This window comes from Trematomus bernacchii, unplaced genomic scaffold, assembly GCF_902827165.1.
Source record: "Trematomus bernacchii unplaced genomic scaffold, fTreBer1.1, whole genome shotgun sequence".
In the NCBI taxonomy this organism is placed as follows: domain Eukaryota; kingdom Metazoa; phylum Chordata; class Actinopteri; order Perciformes; family Nototheniidae; genus Trematomus; species Trematomus bernacchii.
In genome coordinates, this window is record NW_022988098.1 from 999,914 (window position 1) to 1,019,436 (window position 19,523).

The window sequence follows — 19,523 nt, forward strand, 5'->3', positions numbered from 1 at the left end:
ATAAGAACAATTTAGAAATCATGACTTTTACTTGTAGTGGATTATTTTAAGACCATATTTGTACTTTTTCTTAAGTAAAGGATCTCGATACTTCTTTCAAAACTGCAAAGGACCCCTTATGTGTTTAATGTGCATGTCCCACTGAAATAACCTGACCTTGAATCTACTCTTTTACTATACATCTGAACGTTCTGTATTTTTCTTTTTTTTTTGGCAGCGAAACGTCAGGAAATCATCTCAAAATGCTGTTTCGTTTTCTTAATTCTAGCCCATTTTACTCTACTTGCTGTTAAATGGAAATAGTCAACATTAGTGATTATGTAATACTATTTTATGAACTCTTATGTTTGTGACTGGGAGACAAACAGCACATCCTGAAAACTACAAAACAAAAAACAACTAAACTAAATATTCTCTTACATTTCCCACCTCCTTATTGTTACCCCACATTGTGATTTATACATACCAGGCACAACTGAGCAAGTGTTGAACATTGGACAATACCAGCACAGTAGGTAAAAGTGAATTGAATATAACATGTTCTACTAGTCACCTTTTTAACATGGAAGTTGTAATGGGCTTACTTGAAAGTATTGAACAACAAAACAATATATTTAAAAAAATGTTTTTAAATGTGGTTATTTTTTAAATAAAAACACATTTGTAAATGTAATTTAACACAAAAGTAGTGACCTTGGGCGTAGGCTTACAGCATCATAACCAAAACATGTCACATGAAGAACCGGTTTGTAATTGAAGTCACAAGCAAACATTGCAAGGATTTCCCATAAACCCAACTTGATTTTCTGGTTGCACCTCTGCAGTGTTAGTTGAGTCCGGCACACCAAGCTCGTAGAAACAGCCTGTGCAATTTGTACTACACTTATCTGCGACAGACGCAGGAATTGTCCTTTAGTTTCCTGTTTTCTATTACCTTAGGCGACAAGAAGTCATCATCATGAACTCTCTTAACCAACAGTATGAGGAGAAGGTGCGTCCCTGCATCGACCTCATCGACTCTCTTCGCTCTCTGGGTGTAGAGGAGGACTTGGCTCTGCCTGCTATCGCCGTCATTGGAGACCAAAGCTCGGGGAAGAGCTCCGTGCTGGAGGCGCTGTCAGGGGTAGCTCTACCAAGAGGAAGTGGTAAGTTAAATAAATAAAAAACACTTTGCTTCTGACTTAATAGCTAGAAATAAAAAGCGTTGTCATAACCATTATTAGACATTAAAGGTCCCCTATTATACAGTTTTTCATCAATATATTATAGGTCTCAGATATATACAAAACATGTCTCTGAAGTGTTTGGCTAGAAATACCAAACAGATCGTGCATTGTAGCATCCCATAATCCCCTCTGTTTCAGCCCTGTTTCAAAAGTGCTGATTCTCTGTCTGTTACTTTAGATGAAAATAAGGAGCCACTCCCCACGCCCCTGGGGGTTTTCCCCGTACAGTTCCAATAGTTCATGAGAACTTTTACCCCCTTTTAAGTGCCTGCTAGAGAGGTGGCACTTTCCTGGGGAGAAAAAAGTTATTGGTTACCTTGGTTGATGATTGGCTAATGGTTACACAAGCCAAAAAGTCGTTATGACATCATAAAGTGGCCAAAATCTGAACAGCTCATTTTCAGACAGGTTTTTATATAAATGGATCAGGACAAAAAGTGAGCGATTCTTTTTTCCTGAAACTTTCAGAATCTCTTTACACAGAGGAGACACATGTTGATGTATAAAAGACATGAAAAAGTGGAATTTGTATAATAGGTGACCTTTAACTATTTACCCATCGATGAGGCCTAACTATCCACCAAATAAAAAATGACACAATTAAATAAACAAAGAGTATAACAAATAACCAATTACCATCCTCACTCTCCTCACACAACCTCTAAATCATTCTCTCTCACTATTACTACATTATATCTCAATAGCAAATTGTTATTTGCAGGGAACTTGATGACACTAATCAGGGCCGGTTCTAACCCATTATCGCTGTATCAATAGAGTACCCAAGGAATACACAATAGAAAATATAAAAAATTAATGAAAAATCTCTACAAAAGACCAATACACTACAAAAACAGAAACGTATTGACATAGGTAATATACATCAATAAGGCTTCAAATGTATTCAGTATTGTATGAACATGTTTTAATTGGGGTGTGGACGTCACATCCTCTAGGGGGGTCTGGGGGTATGCCCCCCCGGGAAGAAATGTTTGAACATTTTAAAGTAAAATGCTTCAATCTGGTGCACTTTGAGCACACAATTACTAGAGACCTGATCTAGGGGGTACAACTCTAAAAACCCATGTGAAAAAGATCGGTTTATATTTTAATAATCAAATTAAAGCATTAGCGTTAGCCCCGCGCACCAACGGAGAGAGAATAACTTCTGGCAACACAAAAAAAAACATTGGAGCGGTGGAGTGATGAGGAGGTGTCGGCGTTCTGGCGATTTACTCGGAAGGCTTCAGTAAAAGTAGAAGTATGTGAACATAACCAATAACCTACCATAGTCAATAACAAATAAATGTAACTTATTTTATTTTTGTTGTTTATTCATATCTTTTTTTACCTAGTTAACATTTATTTAGGCATATTTTGTATTTCTCCAGTTTAAACGACATTTTTGGTTTACTATCCTATAGTAGCCTATACATTGGAATGATTTCAAACCTGTTCATCCCAATCATTATAAAGGTGTGCCTTGGAAATATTTGTTTACATAAATTGTGATCAAAATGTTTGAGACCCACTGAGATAACTTAGACTAAAGTTAACTATCTAAACACTGAGAGAGTCCTTTACCTCACTGAGCCTCTCAGTCTGACAGGAGAGAGCTCTCCTCCACGTTGTTGTAGAAACATCTACTTCTTATAGAGTGGCGAAGTCCCTCCCCTTCCGGTGGACCTCCATGGGACCTTATTTCGGAAAAATTATGTATTGAAGTCAATGGAGAGAGAAAGATTATCTTTCGATCCCGTTTGAATTGTGCCACGAATTACACATATGATGTTTGTCAATTTAAAAGATAATTTTGCAAGTCAAAAAAAATAAAATGTGTCGTAAAACTGTGAAGTAACACATTTGTTTGTGTTGAAACGCTCAATGAACTACATCTCTGGTCAACAACACACGTCACCAAGATGGCCGTCACTACTGTCTTGTCAACAAAACGATTGACTACCCTATCACCACAATGAAACACGTCCAGAAGAATGTCATGCAAAGCTGCCTGCCTGCCTTCCTTTGATTCTCTCTGAACTGCCTGGTCTTTTTAATTTCAACCATTTGTGCAGATAGCATGAAGTAGAAAAGATCGCCGATCGCCGATGCTAGCGTTAGCGTTAGCATTTCTCCCCCGGGCTTAAATTGTGTATTATAGAATGATCACACCGGTGACAGTACTCTTCAAAGGGTTCACGAAATATGACTACTACTCTTACTGTTTAACATTTTGGGTTACTTAATGTTACTTCATGTTAAGGCTAATACAAATGACAAGGCTGTAATGCTAACTAACGTGCTAGCTACTAGCTAGGTAGCTAACTTGATCAAGCCACTCCTGGTCCTTTCATCAGACGGGAAGCAAAAGAACGAGCAAGACCCATTGCTGGTATGAACAACCTGGTACTAAGCACACAGGCATCTTGTTAAAGTTATCTTATCTTAGCCAGCGCCATATAGATAGATTATATCTATATGGCGCTGATCTTAGCTATCTCTTAGTGGAGGAAAACAATTGTGACATCACTTACGCGACTCTGGGATTTGTAGTCTTTCTAGTTGCGTATTTTTCATAGTCTTATATTTCAACAGTTTTACGACAAATTGTGACTTTTTTGACATGGAAATTATTTTTTAAGATTGACAAACATCATATGTGTAATTCCAACACAGTCTCACGGCATTTTGTGTTATAGTCACGAAATTAATCTATTGAATCGTGTTCACCAACACGATTTCACCATTTTTTTCGTGTCACACAGAACGATTTTAAAAGCAATGTAAATAATAACAAATTAGAAGGAAAAACAGATTAAAAAAAATACAGATTTCAGTATTCTGACACAGAACGATTTTAGAAGTAATGTATTTTATATTGGTAGTGTGTTTCGTGCCTGCACCAAATAATAATAAATTAGAAGGAAAAAAAGATGACAAAAAATACAGATTTCAGTATTCTGAGGCTCTTTGCCCCATTTCTTTTCCTCACTGACGGCAAAAAAACTCAGACATTATTCAATTTAAAATAAAAGGGATAGGGTTAGGTTTAGGGTAAGATATTGAGTAAGAAAATGTTTTTATGAACCACACAGCTTCTGGTCTTCCAAGACCCGACCGGACAAAAAGACGTGGTGCAGGCACGAAACATACTACCAATAGAAATACATTGCATTTAAAATCGTTCTGTGTGACACGAAAAAAAGGTGAAAATCGTGTTGGTGAACACGAATCAATAGATTAAATTAATTTCGTGACTCTAACACGAAATGCCGTGTGACTGGGTTGGTAATTCATGGCACAATTCAAACGGGATCGAAAGATAAGTTTTCTCTCTCCATTGACTTCAATACATTATTTTTCCGAAATAAGGTCCCATGGACCGGAAGTAGATGGGCGTGACTTCGCCACTCTATATCCGTTAGAGCAGCTAGCACCAGATGCTAATAACAACAAGCCCCGGTACCGGTGCGGCCGGGTCTCTCTCTCTCTCCTCTCTATCTCTCTCTCCTCTCTCTCTCTCTCTCTCTCTCTCTCTCTCTCTCTCTCTCTCTCTCTCTCTCTCTCTCTCTCTCTCTCTCTCTCTCTCTCTCTCTCTCTCTCTCTCTCTCTCTCTCTCTCTCTCGCCACGCCCACTCGCACTTCGGCTGTGAGCTGCGGGCGCCTGAAAAGCCAACATCCCCCTCTTTCATCACTTAGCCTACAGCGCCCATCGTACAGGGCAAACGAAAAGTGTAACCGGGGTGAAAAGGGTGTTACATTTACTTAATTATGAATGTTGTTACATCGAGGCCGAAAATTAGGATGAGCGCCAACAGTCAAAAATGTTTTTTTCCCTCCCGGAGCTACCAGCGCAACGCCCCCCCAGATCTGGCGCCCTATGCCAAAACCGGCCCTGATACTAATAATATACAAGCTGAAAGGGAGAAAGCGTGGAGTTGAATGAATCTTGAGTTCCCTTTTATTCAAAGAGTTCCTTTTGACAAGATTAAATTATTAGAGATCCTACTATTTATTTGAAAGGATTTCTACTGTGAGCTTCTTTTATCATTTCCCAGAGAACTCCTGGATTTAACTTGTTCTTCCCTGTCTCTGTATTCACTTTACGTTAATTCAGGCATTGTGACAAGATGTCCCCTCGAACTGAAGATGAAGAGAAGGAAAGAAGGAGAGGGGTGGTACGGGAAGATAAGCTACCAGGACTTTGAGGAAGAGCTAAAAGACCTTGCAGGTGTGGAGAAGAAGATTAGAGAAGGTACAGTATACACTGTTTTACTATCAATGTCACTATCCAAGCCAAGTATTGATGAAGATTGAAGGCAGTTTTATTTTCTGTAATAATCACATCCATCCTTAGATATGATTATACATTGTGTCTTCTCTCTCCAGCTCAGAATAAAATAGCCGGGACCGGGTCTGGGATCAGTCATGAACTCATCAGTCTGGAGATCGCCTCTCCTGATGTTCCCGACCTGACGCTCATTGACCTGCCCGGCATCACCAGGGTGGCTGTAAAGGGACAAAAAGAAAACATTGAAAATCAGGTATGCTAGACCTTACTTTGGTCCAGAGACAACTATGGTACTCAAAGATTAATCCTCAAATGACTTTGGTGTTCCCAGAGTGCTCTGGTGCCAAAAACACTTAACAGGTTACATGTCCAATTCCCCAACACATCCGTTCATGGCAGAAGACCCCAGAAGTGGAAGCATTTTCTCCCATGTTATTTGTTGTGGACAAATCAAATGACAAATAACACTCATCACACTGTTGTTGACCTCTGGGCAAATTGGCTTCATTAGAATGATGTCCTATCGTAGAAATACATATAAATACAATTGATTTAACAAGTTGTAATCTAACCTAACTGTAACACATACATAGTGAACAACTTACAATTAAAGGGGTGCAACTGCCATACCAGGATGTGATGCAGCTGGTCAGGATACTCTTGATGGCCTGTAGAAGTTGCAGGGTATCCTGCAGTCCATGTTTAACCTCCACAACATTTGGAGGAGGAAAAGCCGCTCTTTAGCTGTCTTTGGGATGATCCTCACTGATTTAAACGATTATACTTCACATGATATGAATTCATACTTTCAGATAAAGAGCCTGATCCAGAGGTTCATCACAAAACAAGAAACCATCAGTTTGGTGGTTGTCCCCTGCAATGTGGACATCGCAACCACAGAAGCTTTGAAGATGGCACAGGAAGTGGATCCTGAAGGAGAGAGGACTCTGGGTAATAAATACCTTGGATTATTAAGAATGATTTGGATTATTTTGTACGAATGTGTAGGTTATTGTAGGTTACAATATATATATGCTGTATATATAATGGAGTTGTGTTAGTGGTCTTATATTCAGAGTAAACAGATTAAAGTTGTACATTGCAAAGTATCATTGGATCAGGTAATACTGTACATCGCAGACATAAGTTCCACAGTTTGTCAAGTAATGAGTTTGAACCAACCTTAATTGACCAATGAGGATGAGGTTTATTGACTAAACCGAGTTGTACTCTTTTTCACTCAAAACTTGTATGTACTTTTGTAGGTCTAAGTGGATTCTCCCTCTCTTTCTCTTTTAGGGATCATGACCAAGCCTGATCTGGTGGACAAAGGCACAGAGGATTCAGTGGTTAAAGTTGTCCATAATGAGGTTTTCCCCCTGAAGAAAGGCTACATGATCGTCAAGTGCCGGGGTCAGAAGGAGATCAAAGACAAAGTGTCTCTTACTGAAGCGCTAGAAAGAGAGGAAGCCTTCTTCAGCGAACATGCCTATTTCAAGTAAGCTAATTATTTTTTAGGTACTAATTACAACGATTAGCGGTTTCACTGGTTAAGAAGGGTTTAACTTTTGCTGTAGGACTCTCTACGATGAAGGCCATGCCACTGTTCCTAAACTGGCGGAGAAACTCACTCTTGAGCTGGTGCATCATATCAAGGTAACTAGTTTGTTGTGCCTCACCTTTATGGTTAACTACAGATTGCTTAGCCCTTTTCAGATGTTACTGGTCTTAACCATGTGTGATTTGTAGAGATCTCTGCCTCGACTGGAAGAACAGATAGAGAAGAAACTTAAGACTACTCAGGCAAATCTGGACAAATGTGGCCATGGACCCCCACCAGACGCAACGGAGAGGATTGGTTATCTCATTGATGTGAGTTTACCAGCTGACAGTTTTCAGACTCACATTCTAGATAGAGTTAATAAAGCTTAATAACTAGCCTTATTTTATATCTAAACTCGTCATATTTCAGAGAGTGACAGCATTTACACAGGATGCCAGCAGTCTCACCACAGGGGAGGAACTAACATTTGGAGGCAGGCCAAACGTCTTTTCCATTCTCAGGAAAGAGTTTGCTGCATGGAAAGATGTCATAGAGGACTCTGGAGTAACATGTAAGTGCCTTATCAAGTTGGTCAGTATTACACTTGTAATGTTCCCATACTCCATATTGTAAACCTTTTAATAATTTAAAGATGTATTTTTACTTTTATAATATTTTCAAAATAGCTTTAATAAATATTTCTACACTGTAAGAAACGTACTGTGAAATTCACAGTATTTAACTGGCAGCAATTGACAAGTTACTTACTGTAATTCATTTTACAGTAAGTAACTTGTCAATTGTTGCCAGTTAAATACTGTAAAATGAATTACAGTAAGTAACTTGTCAATTGCTGCCAGTTAAATACTGTAAAGGTATCACAGTATTTACAGGTTTTTATTAACAGTAACAGTGTAAAATGAAACACAGTAACTTCCAAGTACTGTATTTGTGTTTACGGTAATGGTGTTTTAACTGTAAAATGAAACACAGTAACTTCCAAGTACTGTCTTTTGTTACAGCTGTAGTGTTATAGCTGTAAAATAAAACACAGTAATTTCCAAGCATTGTATTTTTGTTTAAGGTAATAGTATTTTAACTATAAAATAAAACACTGCCATTTAAAAAGTACTGTATTTTTGTTTATGGTAATAGTGTTTCAACTGTAAAATAGAAACTTTAATGCTATCATTTTAAGTTACAGTATCAGTATTGTAACTGTAAAACAATTTATTATAGTATACTTCATGTCATGCTGGTAATTTACATATTACCAGAAATTCTTGACACCATTTTAAAGCTCACCAATAACTGCAGGGAGACAGCAAACAATACATTTTAACAATGTATTCTTAATTGTTGAACGGTATCAAGAACATGTATTTTCTTGTGCTAAATTATAAATATTTTCATCCATAAAACAATCGATATTAATATCCAAAAACATGGAGATTGCATTTTTAAAACAGTGGCGATAACAAAACACAAAAAATATGAAGCCATTTCTTCTGCCAAGCCATTTTAGAGACGTGCTGTAGTTGAAAAGGTCACGACCTCGACACAAACTGGAGAACCCAAATGCACGACCCAGAGACACAGTCTTGAATGTAACAAAAATGGTCTTTTTAATGTCATTGAACAGAAAATCCCTCTTAACAGAGTAAGTACTGGAATAACAAAATAAACGCTCACAAGGAGGAAAAAACTAAGCATAACAAAAAGAGAACTTAAGATAAACTTAAACTAACAAAACCTGACAAGACTGGAAACGATCCTCTCTTTGCTGAGGCCTGGCACGACCACACGTGGGAACAAACACAGGACAGGGGGGAGACAGGACTATTTAAAGTGGACCCATCATGCTATATTTAAATGATATATTGTAGGGCCATACCTATATAAAGGTATATTTATATGTTTCTGTTTTCAAAATACCAAACAGATCATGCATTTTAGCCATGCCTCATTTCGCTCTATGTGCTGTTTGCTGTCTACGGGGCTGATTCTGTGAGCTGCAGCTGACCACGCCCCCCTGCAGGAGAGGGGAGCCGTGCTCTGATCAAGTCAAGAGGAGGAGAAAAAGAGATCTCCGTCCTCCGTGTTTTATTATATAGAATCGTTATTCATTTGTTTTAAAGCTCAATAAATAACAAAGACCTTTGACCGGCACTTTTCAAATTTTGTCCGGAAGATTTAAACTTTAACGGACATCTTGACCGGCGAAAGAAACTGAAACTGAAACTCTGCCGCACGGTCCCCTTGTTCCTTGGAAGAGGCGGAGAGGTGGGTGTTTGTCATCTGCTGGTGGACTAACCGGAGAGAATTACAGTGCTTGCCTCGACGGGGAGGGATTGCATTGCAGCGGGAGCAAACGCTTGCCTCGGGGAGGGAGAAAAAAAGCCACAGCGGAGAATAAACAGAAGGGTAACCATGGTAACTATGGGCGGGAAGTCTTCTTCGCTGCTTTTGTGGCAGACTACAGCGCCACTTACAGGCCTGGCATATGTACTACAGCGTCTCCAGCGCTTTCGAGCGGCAATGGCCGGCCGTGGCCCAACCCCACATTCCCCATAATAGGTGGAGAGTTGGCCCAATAGCCGTAGCGCCACTTCTGTGACGTCATTGAAGTGTTCAAATCTGGATCAGTTTTTATCAGATCCGTTGCAGCCCCTTTTTTAGAGATTTGGGTATGGAGGAAAATAGAGAGGGTTGTGTTTTCTGACACTTGGTGAGTTCCCTGGAACACCGGGGACACATATTCATGTATGAAAGACGTACAAAAGTGCATTTTGCATGATAGGTCCCCTTTAAACATGAGGTGAGTGGGAACAGGTGGAAACAATCAGGGGCGGGGCAGACACTGACGATGGCGAGAAAACACACAAAGGGAGGAAGTAACAGGGCCTGAAATGAGAGAGGTAAGTACAAAATGAAACAGGAAATGGAAAACGAGACATGAAACACGGGGACTTAACTAGAGAGGAATGACATAAATAGACAGACCTGACATGACGTGAATAAACATGAACTGACTAAACATGAAATGACAGACATAATACATAAGCATAACTAACACATTTGACGAGACACAACAAAAGGCACTGTTTGGCAAATACATTATCACTATTCTTAGATAATACACAATATTTTAAAACACTTTGAATACAAACAACCAAATGCATGCAGGAATGGACCCTGTACTGAACTTACAAACCTTACACCTGTAAGACATTTTGATTACATAAATGAACTGACAAAATTGTTTGTATTAATTACTTTCTTTGTCTCTTGAGTTACCGTGGCTGTTGGGGGAGGTTACTTCCTGGTTCAGCAAAGTGTGTGGCCAAGCGCTGAGGACTCCTAAATACTGCAAGGAGCCAATTGGGACAGATTGGGACAAACCACCTGCTTCCATGTTAAAGGGGGGATTTGGGTTTTTGTCAGTGTCCTTTGTGTTTTCTGTTACTATTAATTATCCCTTGGTTTCAACTTGGTTTGGCCAAGCCACTATATATAGCCACAGGTGCATCTCAATAAATTAGAATATCGTGGAAAAGTTAATTTATTTCATTAAATCAATTCAAAAAGTGAAATTCATATATTATATGGATTCACTACACACAAAGTGAAATATTTCAAGGCTTTATTTTTTTTAAATCTTGATGATTACGGCTTGCAGCTAATGAAAACCCCAAAATCATTATCTCAGAAACCGGAAGCACCACAGTTGTAGTTCTTCCGGTTTGCAAAGATATAGGGTCTTAAAAATATATATCTACTAAGTATATAAAATATCTAGTATAGACAAACTAGTTATTACACTGCATCAAAATTATGTATATTAAGAAAAAGATGTTGGTTTATTTAAGATATTTGAGATATTTCTAGACATTCTAGAAATGGCGTTTTTCGGTTGGTTCTTTCTTTTTTGGTTACTGTGATCTTCTACAGAACATATACTGTGATCTTCTACAGTACATTGTTGGTTACTGTGAATATCTACAGTACATTGTTGGTTACTGTGAATATCTACAGTACATTGTTGGTTACTGTGATCTTCTACAGTACATTGTTGGTTACTGTGAATATCTACAGTACATTGTTGGTTACTGTGAATATCTACAGTACATTGTTGGTTACTGTGAATATCTACAGTACATTGTTGGTTACTGTGAATATCTACAGTACATTGTTGGTTACTGTGATCTTCTACAGTACATTGTTGGTTACTGTGAATATCTACAGTACATTGTTGGTTACTGTGATCTTCTACAGAACATATACTGTGATCTTCTACAGTACATTGTTGGTTACTGTGAATATCTACAGTACATTGTTGGTTACTGTGAATATCTACAGTACATTGTTGGTTACTGTGATCTTCTACAGTACATTGTTGGTTACTGTGAATATCTACAGTACATTGTTGGTTACTGTGATCTTCTACAGTTGGGACATTACTACTGCTATTTCTACAGTAACTCCAGAGTTGCTGTAATTTTTGGTTGGAAACACGGTATTATACTCTAAAATGGTATACAGTAATTTACTGTGCACAAACACTGTAAATACCTGTGGATTTCACAGCCATTTCTTACAGTGTACATTTGCTCCTTTTCTACAACTTACTTCCTCTGACTTCGTTTATGTATGCAGCATTATACACCAAAGCAAATTCCTTGTGTAAACCTGCATGGCAATAAACCTGTTCCTGATTCTACAAAGCTGCTAATTAATATATTAAGTAAATCATTAAGCTAGATAATGAAACATTGCCATCTCCTTTTCACTTTATGAAGAGACTTATGAAGTGAAATTATGTCTTTCTTTCACATATTCATCTGTATTGCAGTCAACAGGAACATTGAGAAGGAGGTGAATCAGTATGAACAAAAGTACCGTGGAAGAGAGTTGCCGGGCTTCATCAACTACAAGACGTTTGAGGGCATGGTCAAAGAGCAGATCAAACGGCTGGAAGAGCCTGCTGTACTGAAACTCAAGGGAGTAACAGGCATGTCTTATCATGATACTTGCAGACCACCTGAAAATGTGAGACCTTTGAGTTATTTTAAATTGATCTGGTATTGTCTGGATTTTTATTTTACATCAGAAATTGTGAAGAAGGAGCTGTTAGAGTTGGCGCAGAGCAGCCTCGTTGGACTTCCCAACCTCATCAGAACAGCCCAGGTATCAAATAAATTGCAACATTTGCAACTGTACATTGTTGAATGTTTACTGACAAATGTGTATGTCGTTCAGATGAAGATCGAAGCCATCACAAAGGAGAAGGAGGCTGCTGCAGAGTCCATGCTGAGGACTCAGTTTAAGATGGAGATGATTGTTTACACCCAGGACAGCACATACGGCAAGAAGTTAGGGAAGAGGAAGAGGGAAGAAGAACAGCCTGCTGCGTCATTCTTTCGTGCACAAAAGAATACTGTTGTGCCATCCTTTTGTTCACAAACGAATCCGCTCGGCATCAGTACTGTAAACAGCAGTAACAGTGGGGCCACCCTTAAAGAGATGCTCAAACACCTTGAATCCTATTACCAAGTAAGTGATATCCAGTGTTGAGAAGTACTCAGATCCTTTACTTAAGTAAAAGTAAAAAAGTATTAGCATCAAAATATACTTAAAGTGCAAAAAGTAAAAGTACTCATACTGCACAATGTCCCATTTTAGAGTAATATAAAGAAGTTTTATCAGCTAAGTACTTCAAGTATCAAAATTAAAAGTTATTGGTGCAGGTTCTTTTCAACAGTATTATATTTTGTTTACTATATTATCCTGTTTTTATACATGTGAGAGCAATATAGAATTGGTCAATGTGGAGTAATTCAGATATGTGTAATACTGTGTAGATTAGTAGTACAGTACTGCATTATACCATATCAGCATATTATGTGTTTTGATATATGAGTGTATACGAGTGTTAAAATACATGTATTGGAGTAAAAAGCTCAATATTTGCCTCTGAAATGTAGCAGCGTAGAAGAATAAAGTAGCATTAAGTAGAGTACAAATATGTCTAAATCTAAATGTACTAGTTACTTTTCACCCCTGGTGTTATCTACATGCAGTACTTTTTATTGTTCTGCCTCGCAAATGTGATACATCAAAATATTGCACCTACTATATAAAGATGGAAAGAAAAACATCATGCATTTGAATCTGTACCCCCCCAATTAAATGCACACTTATTTGTTAAGTGTTTTGAAGGTGGCTTTTAAACATCGTGTTATATCTAGGCTACTTGTTTCTTCTCCAAACTAAAGATTGCTGGCCAGCGTTTGGCTGACCAGATCCCGCTGGTGATCCGCTACCATGTGATGCAGGAGTCTGCCCTCCAGCTGCACAGGGAGATGCTGCAGATGCTTCAGGACAAGGAGAAAACCGAGTGCTTGCTTCAAGAGGACTTTTCAATGGAAAATAGGAGAAGACAACTTCAGAAACGCCTGAAGCGCATGTCAGGGGCCCGTGTTCTGTTGAATGACTTCAGCATGAACATATACAACTTCAACACAACCCAAGTAAAGCGCAAACCTTAAAATCAGATTCCTGATGGAAGAAGTTAGTTGGGTTTTCACATTCATCACATTTCTTTTCTTTTGCAGATTTGTGATATTATTAGTCACTTAAGCTAGAACAGCAAGTAAAATAAAGAGTGGCTATTGATAAGTGATCCAATGTAATATTCTTATTCATTATTTGCCTTTTAATTAATTTTGTTCATAAATATTATGACTTGTTATTCTTCTTCATATTATATATCACTTACATGTTTACTCTTATGTTCTTGTTGAACTTGTGTGAACTCTTATCTGCACTGTCCTTTGTTTCTCTCTTAATCTGTGGCAGCTTTAACACCTGAATTTCCCTACGGGCACCAATAAAGGTCTATTTTATCTTGTCTCATTTTCATTCAACTTTCGTATTGCCTGAATGTCATGCCACAGATACAGTAGTCTACATAAGGTCCAAAAATATTAAAATAACTGGCATGTTTGTTAAAGTGATCTTTTTCTTTTTTAGTAGTACAACTGCATGAAATTGCTTCACTGACATTGCTGTATGTCATAAAGAAAAGAACAGTTGTCATTTATAAGATTACAAATAATGTCTTATTTAGACTGAAGTGTCACCAGAAGACATTTGACCTGTTGCCTTGTTGTCCGCACAAACAGGGATTGTCTGTCAAATGTACAGTTTGAACTTTGCCGATGTTTTCTATGTTACCAGATAAACAAAAAATGTTTGAGAAAATAGACACCTCTGTCGTTCTCTTGTAGCTAATACATCAGAATCAGAATCAGAATACCTTTATTAGTGATAAACACAATACACACCAACTGTCAATTATTGTTTATATCTTTATCAAACAAGAACAATGTATACAAATAAGTTCATCTCTATTAGAGAAGAGATGATTTATGCCAGATTTAGCTATTAGCTAATTTCCATTTGCAGACATAAAACATGAAATAATCTCTATTACACTATCAATTATACAGACGGATCAGATACAGACCACTACAATGTAAATACCAGCATGTGTCAATACAATTACAATATTACAATTAATTTACATTAAAAACTCAATTTACAGTCAAGTTGATGCTGACGAGATGAGCTGCTCAATATCAATTTTTTTTTACTACTGGAAAAGAGCGAAAGTCACATTTTAACCTCAGCCAGAACCATATTCTAAGGCCACTAATTGTAAATATGTCATTCACGTAATACGTCAAACAATTACATAGGCTTTTATTTTGAAAGTACTGTTTGTCGTTTTAACTGACACTAATTTAAAAGTATACATACTGCTGTCATATCCACCTGCAGTCATATCTAGAACCTGAAATGAACTCAGGACCGTGTGCAGTCTACTGAGTGACCAGCAGGGGGCGACAACACGCATTTAGACACTGAACCATTCACAACAGGAAGTCCTCAGCATCAGCTTTAGAGCAGATATCAGTCTCATGCAAAAAGCCAGCTCCCATACTGCTGTGGTCACCTTGTACCTCTCACTTTATTGCCAGTAGACAATGTTGATCATTTCCAATATTTTAGTTGTTTTTTAGTGGCGTGCATATCAAACGCATGATATGCTAATATGGTATAATACAGTACTGTACTTCTAATCTACAAAGTATTTCAACTATCCAAATTTGGTCCATATTCACACCGGAGTACTTTTCACCGTACTTTTCGCATTTAGTTCCGTTAGTACCCCTCATGTCGCGTTCACACCATAAAGAGTAGGCCTACTTAATCTCGGGAACTTTTACCCCCATTTTTAGTGCCTGCTGAGAGATTGTACTTTCCTTTGGGAAAAAAGTGCCCCAGTTCTGATTGGCTGGGCGAATTGCAAACCGCGCCCCGTAAAACTCTGAAATGTTTTGTAAAGCCGCCATTTTATTTGCTCGCTACAAAAACCCAGCGCACCAACGGAGAGTAGTTTGTTTTGAAAGCAGTTATGGCAAGCATCAATATATAATCGAAGCGGTGGAGTGATGAGGAGGTGTCGGCGCTTCTGGAAATCTACGCCGAGGACGCGACCCAGGGAATGCTACTGAAGCCAGTTCAGTAGCTTTCACTCGACCTGGGAATCGTGCACAGCGCCACGGCATACCGGCTAAAAATAAAGAAACTCAGGCAGGACTACAAACAAATTAAAGACTATTATAACAAGAGTGGTAACGACCAGAAGACCAGTAAATGGTACGAGCGCTTGGATGCTCTGCTAGGCCACAGACCTTTTCTCCCGGACAGCATCGACCTTCGATTCGGGCACGATGGTGTGGGAGGCCGCTCAAACGGCGGATTCAGTGGCCAACGATGACGACCACGACGAAGGTAAAATCAACTACATGCACTGGGGTTTTAATCTGCACAATAATGGTCTCAGATGTACTTTTATTTGCTCAGTAGATCAAGCTAGCCATGCTAGGCTGAACTGGCTAACACCGGCCCCAAGCTAGCTACATCTAGCTAGCTAGATATTCTCGGCCGTATGAAAACGTTTTGACTTGTGAATAACTGTGCAGTGTTTCTGTAATTTGCTTCACTAACTCATGGCACTAATCGTGTGTTTCAGGCGAGGATGGACAACTCTGATTGGAAACAAGCGAGCTTTGCCTTCAAGATCACAGCGCTTGCTCGTCTCCCTTACCAGCAACCAAACGCAAAGGTACACACACTGTAACTTTGTCTTGAAAGAACGTTACGCATCGAACTGATGTTCACAATCATGTTTATTTCCTTCTTGGTACAATTATGAAACAGCGTGAAAACGTATTCGCCTAGACCGGCATTTACAAATGTTCGCGCCTTTTTACTCTCTCACAAACATTGTAAACATCCGGGCTAGAGGTCACATGACTTCCGGTAAGAAAACTTGCCTCAACAACATTAAACAAAGTTCAAGCATACATGAAGCACTCTTCAAAAATACAAAACAATAAAGAAGGGCACTTTGAGCGGCAGCTACACACACACACACACACACTCAGTGTGTGTGTATATATATATATATATATATATATATATATATATATATATATATATATATATATATATATTATGCTATTTGCTCCTATATTATCTTCTACTATACACCTCCATTGTGTACACTCAGTGTGTGTGTATATATATATTTTATGCTATTTGATCCTATATTATCTTCTACTATACACCTCTATTGTGTACACTCAGTGTGTGTGTGTATATATATATATATATATATATATTTTATGCTATTTGATCCTATATTATCTTCTACTATACACCTCCATTGTGTACACTCAGTGTGTGTGTATATATATATATATATATATATATATATATAAATATATATTTTATGCTATTTGATCCTATATTATCTTCTACTATACACCTCCATTGTGTACACTGTCCAATGTTGACTAGTAAACACATTCCTAGTATGTTGTAAAACTACATGGTGACTAAACAGATCTTGTATCTTGCTTATTTTCCCCTCTTAGGAAAGCGGACACGGGATGCGAATTTCTTTGACACCGTCCAGGCGTTGGAGGACCGGCGTGCCGTGGTGAAAGAGTTGATGTACGGGGATCAGATGGTGCTGTTCACCAAGGCCCAGGAAACGGAGGACAAGATGCTCACCAGATGGAGCACCAGGATGAAGTGTCGGTGCAGGATGAGCGACAAACCACTTTTCAGAATGGGTTTCTGGAAGTGCTTTCCCAGCTAGTGAAAGCCAACAGGTCTTCCTCCCTATAGTTGCCACTGTTAACAATGTCTGCTGCTGAGCCTATCCCTACACCTGGGACAGTTCATTTTGTATTGTTTTTATTAATACTGACACACAACTTTGCACTAAGGTGTGTATGCTGCTGTGCCTATCCCTACACCTGGGACAGTTTATTTTATATTATTGTTATTACTGTTATTATATAGTCTTGATACAACTGACACTTTATTTTATATTGATAATGTTAATTTACATGTACAACTTCTATTTTATTTACATTAAAAATGTGAACTTCTATTTACTGTTATGTCTTGAGAGTGCAATAAAGAGAACCTACATGGCGATTAAACAGATCCTGTATCTTGCTTATTTCTCCTGACACTTTATCTTTAGTGACCTGTGTAGCATCCTATACATCACATGTAAGTGATTATTCTGATACCATCATGTTTCATCGGTTATAAACTGGCGAAGCTTTATTTGTCATTTATTTATCATCATCATTTATCATTTTATCATTTATTATATCATCATCATTTATCATCATTTATTTACACAAATATGATAATTTATATCATTTTAAATATGATTTGACCTAAAACTAAATGTTTTTATGATTATCCTCTGAGGAGGACATGGGGATTTGCAAACTTTTAATTCCCCCCCCATTTTACACAACACAAAATGGAGTCCACTATGGGCCGAAACTAACATGTAGGTTTCCATAGTGTTTATGGCAGACGGATGCAGTGGGTCTCAGGAAGATATATAATAAATAATAAAGGTGGGTTTGCTGCTGAGCCTATTTACTGTGCATACAACACACCTGGCACAGTTTATTGTTATTATATTGCCACACTGTACACTATTGTAATGTTGCCTGTCTTGACTGGAAAATAAAAGAGAGAAACAAAAGCACTGTACAAAAGATCAGCTTTATTGTCAAAATGTTTACAATGTACAATTTACACGCTGTTCAGATGCCTCATAAGGGCTGTGCGCGTGTCTTGCCCCCCAGCCTCGGCAATGGCTGGCCCATCAAGCTGGGTTGCCGGTAAGGCAGTCCATTCGTCCCTGTACTCATCATTACTTTCACAAAGGTTATGTAATATGCAACATGCTGCCACCTGGATTTTGATCTTGTCCATCTTGCACTGTACTAATGGCGGCATTTCCACCACACGGTCGGCCTCGGCCTCGCTCGGTACTGCTAGGCCGCGTTGGGCCTTGTTAGGGGCCGGCTCACTTCATGCTGCGCTTCCATTACAGTTTAGGAACTGGGGTAGTTACTATAGTAACGCAGTGTAGGCGGAGCCGTGACGTCATCTTCAATGAGAACCCCAGAAAAACAACACAGCCGTTAGCTGTTAGCACTCAGAGCTCACAGCTCCTCATATATGTTCAGAAACTAGACAAAGGTTAAACAAGTACACACCACAGACTGCCTGTGTCATGGCGAGTACAGTCGCTGCTTTATTTATGTCTGTATAGGCCGTTGTTGTGAGTGTGGACGGTCGGAGCATATATTGAGTTAGCTTAGCCAATCTCCATCTAGAAAACACGCATTTTAAAAGGTTTTTCACCTGCCGTCTGTCTGCAAACTTGCCAAAGCATTAATTCATGGTTTTTACTAACCGGTATCAGTATGTTGTTACTTCGGCATCATTTTGAAACGTGTATTACAATTAAATCACGGTCAAATATGTTCATCTTGTTGTAGTTGTAGCCTCCTTGCCAGCGATTCTCTCTCTAGTTTAGCATACTCAGCCCGACTCAGCCCTGTTTGTTGGCCCCGATAGAACCACGATTTTGTCGGGCCAGAAAAGAGGTGAAAAAGTACCCCCGGGCCGGAACTAGGCCTAGTGGAAGTGCAACCAAAAACGGGCCTGGCACGACACGGCACGCTTAAACCGCGCTCCGCGCCATGGTGGAAATGCCCCATAAGTGCCCTGGGGTAAAAACCGCCGGGGCACTGAGTGCCGGAACTAAGTACTGCAAAGTACTTGGTGTGAACGCGCCTAATGAGTACTTTCCCTTTTGATACTTGAAGTACATTTAGATGATAATACTTCTGTACTATATTATTCTGTAATGGGACATTGTGCAGAATGAGCACTTTTTATACTTTAAGTACATTCTGATGCTAATCCTTTTGTACTTTTACATAAGAAGAATGTTGAAATCACGACTTTTACTTGTAGTGGATTATTTTAAGACCATAGTATTTGT

The 19,523-nt window shown here is 38.7% G+C and overlaps 1 protein-coding gene across 2 annotated transcripts; it reads left to right on the forward strand.

Annotated features, from left to right (window-relative positions):
• Positions 1-822: 822 nt before the first annotated feature.
• On the forward strand, positions 823-13,970 carry LOC117475437 (interferon-induced GTP-binding protein Mx-like). Of its 2 annotated transcripts, XM_034121635.1 has the most exons (12): positions 823-1,145; positions 5,344-5,481; positions 5,616-5,770; positions 6,330-6,468; positions 6,817-7,015; positions 7,095-7,173; positions 7,267-7,389; positions 7,490-7,631; positions 11,913-12,071; positions 12,171-12,247; positions 12,320-12,613; positions 13,336-13,970. In XM_034121635.1, exons 1-12 carry the CDS (start codon positions 959-961, stop codon positions 13,606-13,608), a joined length of 1,965 nt encoding a protein of 654 aa, XP_033977526.1. In that variant the 5' UTR covers positions 823-958; the 3' UTR covers positions 13,609-13,970. The 2 variants fall into 2 exon arrangements, with proteins under 2 accessions (XP_033977526.1, XP_033977525.1); XM_034121634.1 differs by having other exon boundaries at positions 11,913-12,247.
• The last annotated feature ends 5,553 nt before the right edge of the window (positions 13,971-19,523 follow it).